General features: G+C 35.8%; 1 protein-coding gene across 2 annotated transcripts; it reads right to left on the reverse strand.

The window, feature by feature from the left end:
• Positions 1 to 2547: 2547 nt before the first annotated feature.
• On the reverse strand, positions 2548 to 13161 carry LOC103723388 (pyrroline-5-carboxylate reductase-like). 2 transcript variants are annotated; one of them, XM_026800064.2, is made up of 7 exons: positions 12689 to 13161; positions 11200 to 11248; positions 9265 to 9356; positions 5196 to 5253; positions 4208 to 4328; positions 3925 to 4030; positions 2548 to 2923 (listed from the first exon to the last, which is right to left on the reverse strand). In XM_026800064.2, exons 1-7 carry the CDS (start codon positions 12881 to 12883, stop codon positions 2735 to 2737), a joined length of 810 nt encoding a protein of 269 aa, XP_026655865.2. In that variant the 5' UTR covers positions 12884 to 13161; the 3' UTR covers positions 2548 to 2734. The 2 variants fall into 2 exon arrangements, with proteins under 2 accessions (XP_026655865.2, XP_008812509.2); XM_008814287.4 differs by having other exon boundaries at positions 5181 to 5253; positions 12689 to 13113.
• Positions 13162 to 13562: the final 401 nt, after the last annotated feature.

Here is a 13562-nt window from a genome sequence, read left to right on the forward strand (position 1 = left end):
AAATCCTCTATGTGTGTGACCCCGTAGGTTCTATTCTGACTGGTAGTGAGACATATTGAGATCTCCATCTCAATATCACTGAAACTCATTTCAGTGGACTGAAACGATTTCAGTTCTACTCTCAGGGTTCACTGATCACCAAGTGAATGTCTTCGAGTCTCACAATCCACTAGTGACACCTAGCAGTATATGGTGGCAACCCAGCAAAATGGAATGTGTGAACCTCTAGGTACAGTTAGCGTATGATACAGTCCCTCTATCATGAATCCCGATGTGACGGAGGTTATGGATATCTCGTCAAACCCCATCGTCCGTCATATGTCAAATTTATACGACTTCCAGTTCGAGATATGGAAAACTCTTTTTCCAAAATACCTGGCCGTAAATTTATTGAACTCAGTCTCATAAATCACATACGATCACTCCTAATCTATCAAGGTCGATAGATCCCATCTAGATGCAACCCATTCCAAAATGAACCTACTGCAGCCAATTCGCACTACAAAGACCCGAATAGCTAGGGCCCAAGTTCACATGCTCGTCAAACTACAGCAACCTCACAATGAATAGCTGAAGCATCGCTGGTCAAAGGACCAGTAATACAACTGCAGCATAAGTAGTCACTGACGAGTGGATAGACATCCATGTGACTACTATCTTTGGTCACGCTCAGTACCTTGTTCTCTAACAAGTACTCGCATAATCACTCCAGTGTCTCTACACTGTGGACTCGAGACTCGTCCATCTGACTAAGTGATCTGTGCACTAATCTCAGCGAATCAATCACCGTCCCTCGTGATGGATCCATCAATCAGGAGAATTTAGAAATTAATCCCTAATGACACATGCCTCAAATTCTCAACTCCTTGAGAATATGCGTCATCATCTATTAATTTCTTGAACGATTCATGGACAAATACAAACATAAATGAAAAACAAATTACCCAATCTTATTTATTAATAAATGTCAAATTACAAATTTATGCCCCATATTACAAATATGCGTCAGCTACGTTGGCTTCTAGGACATACTTTTAACATATAAGACATCTCATTTTGATATTATAATCAGGCAGCATAAATAATTTAAATAATATTGTTCAAATTCTAATTAAATAAAACAATTAAAAGGCTTACAAAACTAATAATATTTCAAAATCTTGCATCATCATTTCTAAAACAAAATCTAGTCTAAATAAAAATGTCAAAATATTGTCACTAATCGCTCTCTCATGATAATCTTTGGATACATAAAAATAATAAAAAATCGTATAATAAGCTAAACAACCCATTAAGAAATGAATACTTTAACTAAACAATTTATATAATAACATAAATATAAATACAAATTATAATGAATCAGTATAAAAATATAATCAATTCCGTTTCAAAATATAAATTTTATTATAAGGAGTCAGTGTGCGTCTCCTCCCGTTTCTTCTTTCTCTTTCTTTCTCCAGCTCCCTTTAGATAGCATTTCCAATGTATTTTTACAGGTTGGGATCCTTGCTTCTAAACTTTTCTCAAAAATAATTCAATGCTGGCAAAAAAATCAAGCAAATAAGCTATAGGCAGCTAGTTATGCGCACATGAAAATTTCATTTGTAACATGGAAGATAATTACCAAGTCGGAACTTTGTGGTCCTCAACTTTTATTGGACACATAACAAGCAGAGCATAGATCCTCTGCAGTGCAGAGTTTGCACCATAAAGTGTTGTACATACTTACTCAGTAGCCACCATTAGAACACGGACAACTCTCAAACAAGACGGCTTTATGTACCATACTCGATGTGTACTATTGATGGCCACTTTTGATGATGGCCATCAAGGACTGCACAGCACTGCAATGCAAAACATACAACACAGAGGATGCCCGGCCAACCATTTTTGCTTTCAAGCATGTCCTTCTTTGGCACACCGGTAGCACACGATTGGTTCATGAGCAGGAGCCGCATCTTGGGCCATGTATGGGATCAACTGCGCATCATGCTCCTACACCGTGTAGGCCAATCACCGTATGAGAAGACAGGAAATTAGCATAAGAGACCATGCTCCACGAATTTATGGCATATGTGCATATAAAAGAGGGGAAAATCAAGGCTTACCCTTTCTTTCTCGTCCATTGTAACCAACTCTTCTTTTCATACCAACAGAACTCCTTTAGGCACTCAATGCATCCAAAAACTATGATATGCATGGATTCTACTAGAAGTAGCAATATGACATTGTACCTGATAAGATTTGACCATTCCTAGTGTTATATCTAAAAATCTAAAAATTATAAGACTTCCCGTGGACAAGTTTCTTGATCAGAAAGACTCACTTTAGAAAAAAAAGTAAAAAAAACTTCCAAAAGGGTGGAATGAGATAAGAAAAGCCTATGAATTGCATAATAAAATCATTTCCACAGTATGGTAACACCTAATATAAATCTGGCTATGACAAAGCAACCCAACTCATTTAAAATAAAGATTCACACCAAATGCAAGACATGCATAAAAATTCCTTCCCCTGAAAAGTGAAAACCCGAGTCATGAAGATTCATTGGTTGTGGCAACATTTGTTAAAGGGCATAGGAAAAAGTTCGCAAATGATTTCACCTTCTTTAAAGAATAAAGCAGTAACCAAGTAAGCATGGCAAGTTGATATAACAACTTTGTATGATACAATTGTCCCTGCTAATGCATCAACTCTGATGCCCTCCTAGCTAAACAAAAGCCATTTGGCAATATTATGTTTGTGATAGTTCTCGGCACCGTTTTGTGGCTGCAACAACAGCATTCATCAGGGTGCCACGGAATGCACCTCTCTCTAATTCCTGAATCCCAGCTACAGTGGTCCCTGCAGGAGATGTAACCGCATCCTTCAGCTGACCAGGATGTTTCCCAGTAAGGTTCACCGTGGCTGCAGCACCTAGAACCTACACAGAAAGTTCACGTACACTACATGTTATGGCATGTTACCATCCATGTTCAGATCCCCCACTGCCCCCACCCCCATATATATATATATATATATATAATCCTCTGCTCATACAATGATACGATCAAAATTCACTTATAACTTTGATTTCATAAATGTCACATACTGCATATACCCCTCCCCCCCACCCCCTCAAAAAAAAAAAAAAAAAAACTGAAAACATATACATGTGCTCGTGCTTCTGCAAAGAAATTAAAATGTTTAAGGACTTCCCTTCAATGTGCAAACTATAGTAAACCTGCAGGTCATTTTTCAGAAGGGTATGAATTTGCAGCATCCGAGCATGACCATAAAAATGAGGCTTTGCACCATGGTTTTAGCTGTCTGTCCATGTCAGGCCAGTGCAACTCTAGGCAGAGGGTAAGTACTTACTATTTCAGGAAGCCTACCAAATGAGGCGCAGAAAGCCTGTTGGTTTGGAAATAAAGGGATAATGGTACAAATTTTACTTCAATTTGGGTGAGATAAATTTATGTCAGAAGTGTACATCCATGTGCTCTGCTTACACATGCAGTTGTTTGTTAGTTGTTTTAACTAAAATCACACATATCTTCTACATTTCTATCAAAACTTCTTTGTTTCATAGACCAATCTCCAAGATGTAGGATCATAAATCTACATTAGATTCTGCAAAAATGGATATTGTGAAAACTTAATATCTCAGAATTTATTTTCACAGAAAATGCTCAATCAATATAGAAAATTGAAAACCGAAGAAGCAAAAGCCATAAACAGCATTCTCTTGCAAGTTGGTTTAAATGTGCTAAGGGAAAATTCATGCTACTTGTCCTTTTTATTGTACGAAGATCAGAGGCAGAACCTGCAAGCAACCACTCACAGAACAAATATAATAACTATAACTGTGGCTAGTGCAGTGCATGTTGGTGAGTATAAGAAATGTTTTAATGAAATTTGATTTAAGAAAATTATTATACTTACCGTCTGAGAAGCAAGACCAAGAACAAGATCTCGAGGAAGACCAGCAGCCACCCCACCATCAGCCAGGGCCTCTATTGCTCGATAAACGTAAGCAGGGCCACTACCACTGGAATTTGCAGTAATATAACCTTATATAAGACATTATTCTTGGAGAAGATAATGTTCAAGGGATTTATCCATTACCTAAGTATATTAAAATCATAAAACGAGCATGCTACCTCGTATAACACGTCACATATGCATCTTCCAAGTTGGCAATTTATGAGAAATAAGTATAACATACCTCAAGCCAGTTACAGCATCAAAATATTTTTCATCAGCTGTCCATACCTTCCCAATTGCGCCGAACAAACTGGTTACACGTTCTTCATCTTTCTTAGTTGCCATTTCACCCACACACATGACTACATAAACACAGGGATATCAGGAGTTGCAGCACGCAAGTTTACACAAAAGGTTTACGTGAAGTAACAGAAGTTCTGGTTTCACCTATTTCAGTTTGAAGTTTCAAATACGTTAACACACACGTGCTATCATACTGCCAATTTTTGTCACAGGACTGTTATGCAAATATTCTAATACTCGAATTTCCAGCCAGTACACATTATATGTATAATGACTTGCTAGAGTTGCACTTACAAGGTACAAAATGGTTTTATATTGATCATTATACAAACCATTTAGTGAATTCTGCACATGAAAAATGAGAGGGAGCTTAGCTTAATTTTGTTGGATTAACAAACATACATGAATTAAAAGAAAGACTGGAAACACTATCAAGGGCCATATGCAATCCACAAAGCTTGGTGTCTACACAAGCTATAAGGTTGTTCAACTACCAAGCTAGTAAGTTATGAATAAGTCCACAAATGAATCTCTGTTCTGTTTTGCACCATTCGTTAGTTTTAGGTAGAACCTGTTAACTAACATCAAACATACTTGAGTTAAAGTTGATTAGGACCACAACATATTCTGATTTTGTAATTAAAAGAAATATTTAGCTACCGATCAAATATTATATATTGATTATGTAAATTAAATTAATAAAAAGGTTATAATGCTTCTCGAGCCTTTAAAGCAGACAAACAGATTCAGCACACCTGTCAGGACCACACCGCATGATGCGGTCCTTCTGAGGCAAATCTAGACCCTTGGGCTTGTCTATTAAGCCAGACAGGACAAAATACAAATGTCAAAGAATATTATAATGTCACCAATAAAAGAAAAATGAAAAGCATGAAGTAATCAAATATCACCGGATGCTGCCTGACCAACAGTAGCAGGAGTATTTGGCATCACCCTTATTATTCGACGCTGACCAGACCACTCCTGTAAAACGATTTTAACCAGACATAGCACTTTAGTCATTATAGGAGATAATGTGGATACCATATTATGGAAAGGATAATAATGAAAATGGATTGCATGCATAAATATTGTAAACATTGAGAAATGTGTGAAGGAGAAAGAACCAGCTGGGCAAAGCAGTTTCCATGTTTTTTTTAAATATTAGTAAAGAATATTGAAAAAACGGAAGATCACCTAAAATGTATATAAACAAATTCTAAAACTCATTTTATAGGTACATTAGTTTACAACTGTTGATACTATGCACTTGTGAGACATTATGACAATTGACCGACATCCCATACCTTACCCATTAGATGTCTTGAAAAAACAATACTATCTCAGACTCTCAGTTGTGTCAAGATCAAAAACATTTTCATTTTAAATTTTTCTCATAATTAGTGCAATACGAAAACTAAACTGTTCATATAGACTGGTTTCTGAAAAGTTACAATGAATATATAACAAAAGAAATGTACTACTTGAGTCATTTTTTAGGTATTGAGGGCATTTAGTCAGTCAGGCATGTTCATCTCAAGTCTCTCAAAGTGGGTTCTGAAACAAAAGTTGGATAATAGGGTAGACTAGTCAAAGTCTCAAAGCCAGAAATCAGTAGACCTTTCTCAAAGGGTAATGCGATCATGGAACAACAAAAAAGATAATAATATCTCTATGAGTATCATACCAGGATTATAGGGAGTGGAGTAGTATATGAATAAAGATAATTACAGCCATGAGAGTATCTGGAAATTAGGTTGGTAGAATTATAAGAGTACTAGAATAACAATAAAAGAATGGAGAATAATGGAACAAAAGTGGTTGCTCTCATCCATAGATCTTTCTAATGAGATTTTTAAGGCTAGAGAATGCCATATGAATCAAATAATATAATAAAGATACCAAGGCTGTCAATGGACTTGGCCAACAACAACAATAAAATTAAGTTTAAATAATTATATAGAGAAATTAGCTTTATGTTGTTCAACCTTAGACTAGTCGTAAAAGAGCAGGATTTTCAAGCTCAGAAGATAAGCTAGATAGAGTTGTTCAAGCTTAAGGCCCTCTCTGGCAGAGCTTTTGGTCCCTCCAAAAGTATTTTTGGATGAAATAGAGGTATTTGGTAAATAAATCGGAAAGCTATTTTAGCTTTTGCCAGAAGACTAAAATAGTTTCTTGAGAGAAGCTCCAAAACGAAGCTTCTTTGAAAAAGCATTTTAAGCATGCATCGGAAAGCTATTTTGATTTATAAATTTTTTTCCTTTTTGGACCAACATACCCATGATAAAATATTATAATTACAAAAAATGTCCCTTTATATTACAGAAATCTACAAGAGTTCCTAAAAATATTATATTAATAAAATATTAATATATTATGATAATAATTATAATATTTTATACCTTTATTATTGTATTATACTATAAATATAATATTATATTATATTATATCATTATACATTGATATGTTATGTTATATAATATAAAATTATGTTATATTATTATGCTGTAGTATACAATATTATATTATTGTATCATAATAATATTATATTACATTACAGTAATATTATACTATGTAATATCATATATTTATGTATTAATACATATTATTATTTTGTTATGCTCTGTTGTATAATACTATGTAATGTCCTTTATGGTCATTTTGTTATAACAAAAGTACTTTCTTAGTTTGTTTACCAAACATATATTAAAATTCCACAGTACTTTAGAAATATAGTTACCGAATAACAAATAGCTATTTATAAAAACTCTACTTCCGAAAGCTCTATTGCCAACAGTTCGGACAAACGGGGCCTAAGTCATGTGCCATGTAAACAAGAAGTTTCAAGCCAAGCCCAAGCTTCCCCTCATTTGTGAAAAACAACAACAACAAGCCTAGCATAAAAGTGGAGTTGAGCTTGACTCATTTACCAAATGAATAGGTCTGTTATCAAATTGAGCTCAAGGTTCATAAGGACTCGGTTCATTTGTAGCAGTTAGTCTTCACCAACTTTCACAAAAGTATGCAAGCCTTATCCTATAAATCTAGTCAGCAGCAAACACCATTCAAAAACATGAAAGCTTTTTGCCATGTTGTGGATGTTACTTGTTTAGCTCTCCACACAATATCAAATATTCATATTGGTTACACGGATGGAGATTCATGTAAAACTTTTCCTTAGTTTGCGACCTTGTCAGAATCTTCAGGTTTAAATGTTCCCATCCACAAAATCCTCGTCATATATTCTCATAGGAGATTTCCTTATTTTTCTTGTATAATGCAAGGCATGGTCATCAGACCTAGAGAGGATCGGCCAGTTCGACCAAAAATGCAATTTAACTAGATAAACTTCTTGAACCAGTTGGCTTTAAGCAAACTAGCAGACTGTGTGGTTTTCTAAAGAACCAGCTGTAATAACTAAACCAGCTTCTTAAGACTCTTTTCCCTTGAGCTAACACTATATGGGCATCACCACAGCCATCCCTTGCCTATCTTTGGCCCCAACCTGTGCATGCCTACCATTGCCAAGCTTTGTGGGCCCAAACCCCTCGCTCTCCAATTTCCACCCCACTCCCAAGCTCAATGGTCCTCACAACTTGTCAGTTCAACCCATTAGTCATTTAGTTATTTATTTTTTCTTCAAACTTTACAAAATCTTTTGAAACATGCTTTCTATCATCAAAAAAAGGAAGAAGAAGAATGCTGTAGTTTCATCATTTAATTAAGAATCCTCACTAATACAATATTTATAACTAAACTGATTAATCTATTATTAGAAGAATGGCTGATTTTTTTAAAATGCATTATTCTATCATTTAATTTAACAATTCCCATTAATTTGTTTTTATACTTTTTACTTTGGAATATTTAAAATCTATCTTCAGTCCAACTGGTTGATTGATGGTTGAATTAGTCATCCTATGACCCAGCGAAGTAGTTGACCAGGTCAATGAGATAACCAACATGCAAGGGCCCATACGATAAAATATTAAATTTGGTTTCATCTTTCCTCTAACATGGGTGTTGCGTCCAAGACAACTCCATGTCACAATACTTACTATCATGCCATTTATGGTTTTCAGCACTGGACCATGCTGGTCCATACTAGGGGTACAACAAATATTGGTAGAAACTAAAAATTGTTACACCACCATACCAAGTATCAGTACCAAAAATCAACACTATAATAGTTGGGAACCGGTATCAAATGAGCACTTGATGATTCATTTGATAATTCAATTTAACTACTCTATCTCTACCTTCATTTAAGTAGCAACATCTTATTTTCTAACCATCATGAAACCAAGGAAGTTTGAGTTTCAGTCTTGTACGTTACCAGAAATACATTATTTATCTACATGCCAAACACATGCAATAGTAGACAGGCATAATCAATTGAATTGGATGGAATCTTGGCCCCAATTCTGAATTCTATATGGCATTCTGGAACACTTTAATACTTGCCACTTAGTTTCAATCCAAGTCTACCAATACATCATACATTACACATGATTTGCAAAGGAAAAGTTTAAGTTTCCTGAAGTTTCATACTAAATCAATATTGTACAAGCAAACTTTTATAATCTATATCTATCATGGTATGCCGTACTATACCAAACCGGACGGTATCGGATGGACCATACTGTACCGGTTCAGTACCGGTACCAGTATCGGTGACATACCAACCCTCAGTACGCCAAAAAAAGCTCTGTACCATATCGTACCAGCTATACTAGTGTGGCACCGGTACAGGGTCCAATATCGGTATGGCGAACCTTGATATCTATCCCCAACCTCGAAGGAAAAAAAAATCTATATTCAAATCATTACAATGAAACTCTTGAAAATTAGAGAAGAACAATGGTAAAACATGCAGACAGGAAGATTACATCATACAAAAATAAATCATTCTATTTTAGGAAAAAAGTGCAGTCTAAAATGAATTTGGAAGTCATGTCCGAAGTCGTTATATGGAAGATCACATCTTATACAAACCTGGAGATCTTTTAACTTGATTCCTGCAGCAATGGAAACTAGAACTTTCTCTTCCGAGAAAAAAGGCTTCAGCTCCAAAAGTACCTTTTTAACTGTATATATTAACTTGTCCAAACATGCAATAGGGACTAAACAAAACATTCGGATAAAAAAGAAAAAAAGAAAAGAAAAGCAGGCATCTTCCATATTTTTTTGAATAAACATTATGGAGTTGGTTGAACAAGACTGAAGTACCCAGGTGATATAGCAGCAATTAGTGTACCACCTATGAGGCATGCTAAGAACTGATGTTGGCTAAGATGGAGTGGTCAAGAAGAGTACATGGAAAGGATATGTAGCCACGACTTCAGTTACATCTTTGCATCTCAATATGCATGTCTCAAAATATGATTTGATCAAGAATGGAAATGTAATGGGTTTTTAGGTTCCAAGAGCATGCAAATAATGAACTTAATGATCCAAACTTTTCAAAAAAATAAATGACGTATGTGAACTTCTGTTTGGTGAGTAGGCATTTCAATATTATGGGACATTTGCATTGGTAGTTATGAGCAAGATTTTCAGTACTGGGCTTGGTATCCATACCACATATTCAACTAGCATAACAGCATTATAGTCTAGTTCTAGGTACCAACACTTAGTAAGGAGGCAAACAAGTATCAATACCCTACCGGTGTGAATCCATACACCCTGTATGGACTGATGCAGTCCTATATTGACAACCATAGTTTTGAATATGGGATTATTAACAGACAGAAGACCTATACAAACTTCTAACTTTCATGGAACAATTTCGGTACCAAACATACCATCCAGAGTCCTTATATTGATGGAAATTACTGGTTAAGCCTATAACCAACCCCAAGAAGTTGGAGAGGGACCACCTTTCTGATTTGTTGTGCATCACCAAGTGTCCTGCAGTCTGATTCATAACCACTAGAGCTTAGGTCTATGGAATGCCTGTAAAGAGGCCGGCATTCCAATGTATATATAATCAGAAGTTATTTTTCAACCCTCTCCTTAAAGAGTTGAGCTTGTAAGAGTCCTATGGTAGAAAGGCAAAGTCAGCAGATACACATTAAGATAGCACGAGACTCTGGTAAGGACTCAATACCCCTGTTCAATATTATTTGTCATCTCCACTTGTTTATATTCTGTTTGTCATTCTTAATCCAGAATGTGATATTGCCTCTGGGTTTCCAACCTGTAATCCAAGAAATAATTCAATGATGTAATTAACAAATGCCAATACGGTGGCCCCAAAAGTGTGTTATTCCTATCTGATATTTATAAAATCCAAAGATAGGAGGTTGTTTCTTGCAGCATTATTGCTGACACAAATTAGATTACATTTGTTTATTTAAACTGACAAGTAAGAGATTTATGATGTAACTTTGTATGATTGAATGGTCAAAGCAAATCAAATATTTCACATGACCATTAGAAACACAAATTCAACCACTTCGCAGTTGTTTAGGAAATTGTAGAAGTTTGAAATTCTCAATGGGTACATTAGGAACATGTTCTTTCCCAGAAAGTTTAACTAGGAACCTAACACTTGATTAAATAAAGTAACCATATCATAGACGGAAGGCCTTGCATGTTGACCTGCTAATGCAAGACATCTCATGCAATTCTCAGATGAGGAATAAGCATGTTATAGTTCAGTGAAGACAGTCATGAATTTAGTCACTATGATAACAAAATCAAAACTCTAATTTAACACAACTGTAGAATTTAAGTGTTTGATTCATCCAAGAATTTTCAACATTATAAATAAATCCTTTGCAACACAATGTTTTCACATTGATAAAGTTGAGATATCAAAAGATTTGGTATTATTAATGCAGAAAGCATTTGACATTTTTTCCTTCATAAAACTCTGCATGCACGATTAAGCAAGACCGTCGTACCGGTTATGCAGTAGTGACATACCAATTTGAGGTTTCACAGAGAGAATAATGATGTCACTATCATCGACTACCTGCTTATAAGAAACAGTGTATGCATTAGTGGCTTTTATATAATTGCAACAACGAGAAAATCATTATACTACATTTCAACTAAAACTAATAAACATGATATGTTCTAATATGTATAATGTAAAATGAGAAAAGGAAATCCTACTTGGAAGAAAAATGTTTTGTTTTCCATCTGAATGTGTCAAAACATCAAGCCATGAAGTAACTAGGGAATTACTATCAGAACAAAAGAAATAAGGGTTGCAAAATAACAACTGAAAATTTTAAAACAATTAACCTAATGACCCATATGATAATCAGAAGTACTTTGCTTTTATGCAAGCAACAATGTCTGAAACTAAAAATTATTCCTAAAAATAAAATCACAAAATTGTGTTCAGTTTTCTTCTAAGGGACTTTTTAATTGATATGGAAGATCTCAAAACATATTAAACTAATGTTATCAGATGCAACACATAATTTTACTTGGTCATTTTACAGATCATATGAAAGTTTGCAGGTTCTCAAAATGCTGCCATGCAAGAAAAAAAAGATATTGGCTTGAAGCATCGAGAATTGGTTGATGAAGAGCACTTCATTTTGTTTGCTTTCTATACTTTAAGAAGCATATGGTTCATTGAAAGTCTCAAAATTTGATATTTCACAAAAGTTAGGATAAAAGTTTTAATGTTCAGTCTTATTTAAAAAATTGCCTGAAAATATAAAAAGTAAATATAATAGAGTTAAAAATGATAAAAGAACTATAAAAAAAAAACTTCACAACAGAAATGCATGTTAACTATTACTAATATAATCTGCATTCATGACAGGAAGTATGGCAAAAGAAATTATGAGAATAATTGCAACGCAAAGTATATGAATCAGACGGAAAGGAAAGGTAGGATATGGAGGAGTAAAGGTTCCAGAATGACTGTGCTCATACCAAACACTAATTTATTCAAAAAAATGAAAGTATAAACCCTAGAAGTTGGATTAAAAAAGATTAGCTGACTCGACCTCATTAGCTCACAAGAGTGCCCAAAGTCCAATTTTAGATTCAGACACTGAACAAAGATATTTTTTATACTCAATTAAATGCACATACAAATCACTCTATGTAATTCTAGATGCAGAAAGGAGCAACAATTAATCGGCATTTCATCCTAAGTCGCCTAATCATCCAAGATCGAAGCACAACAAAGACATGAATCATCCAAGAAAGACATGAATCATGCAAAATAGAGACAATTAGCTGAATAAAGAAGCAATTTTAATGATAAAACCGAATTAAGCGGCAAGAAACACCCAATAACTCTTGATCCATGGTTAGAAACTCCACTGATGAAAAACTATGGAGCTTATCAATCGATAAAATTCCAGAGATCCAACCAGCCTGAGAATCCGCTCATCAAGCCAAACATCTTAAGTCGAGTTCGCTTGAAGCGAGGAGAAGAATGAGTTACCTGGGCGTTGGTCTCCAAAATCTTAACGCCGAAGGACTGGAAGACGAGCCTGCGATCGGTGCGGCGGTGGGTGGTGCGGATGCTCGCCGGCGGCAGGACGCCGGACTTGGCCACCCCACTGGAGATGCTCTCCGCCATGTTCCCGGCGCCGATGAACCCAAGATTGAACGCGTCCGGTGCCGCGACCGCCGCCATGGCCTATGACGCTCACCACCACCACCAGGGTTTCTCCAAGGTTTATGAGGGAACGGGAGAAGAAAGCTGCCACGACTCGTTTCGTGTGCCGGTATTCGTCAGCACTATCGAGTCAGTCAGACCGGGCCGGACCGGATCCGACCCCACCTTTGGATCCGCTTAGGCTCATTCCAGCCATTAGATTCAGATCTAACGACCGAAATGATATAAAAGCGGAAATTTTATTTTCCTACTTGCTGAAAGGGTACAAAGCACGCAGCAAACGATCCCATCACATCCCCGCCCCCTCTCCCTGACCCTCTCTCGGGCCAAATTTAAAATTGTCTTGATATAGACCCAGGGCTAGACCCGAACTAGCCCTCACCCAACAAATGCCAGGATCCAGTGATTACTCTCTCTTACTCGCTACGTTCTAAATTTTGATGGTGCGGAGAAAATGAAAGTGACCTTTTACTGTTTGCAAAAGGTGACATTTTACAGCTTATTGTTTAACATATGCCCCACAACGACGTTGTAGCAGAACACACAAAAAGAATTATTGTAGTAGCCATTGTAGTTCAAGAATTCCAGATCTTAGTAAATAGGCCAAGAAAAACCCTCCTACATTTTATATAAATTTGTAAATATTCCTTCATATATCTAATTGTTGTAACATCAATTCTGAATTTCTCACATTATT

This window comes from Phoenix dactylifera, unplaced genomic scaffold (assembly GCF_009389715.1).
Source record: "Phoenix dactylifera cultivar Barhee BC4 unplaced genomic scaffold, palm_55x_up_171113_PBpolish2nd_filt_p 000164F, whole genome shotgun sequence".
Taxonomy (NCBI): Eukaryota; Viridiplantae; Streptophyta; class Magnoliopsida; order Arecales; family Arecaceae; genus Phoenix; species Phoenix dactylifera.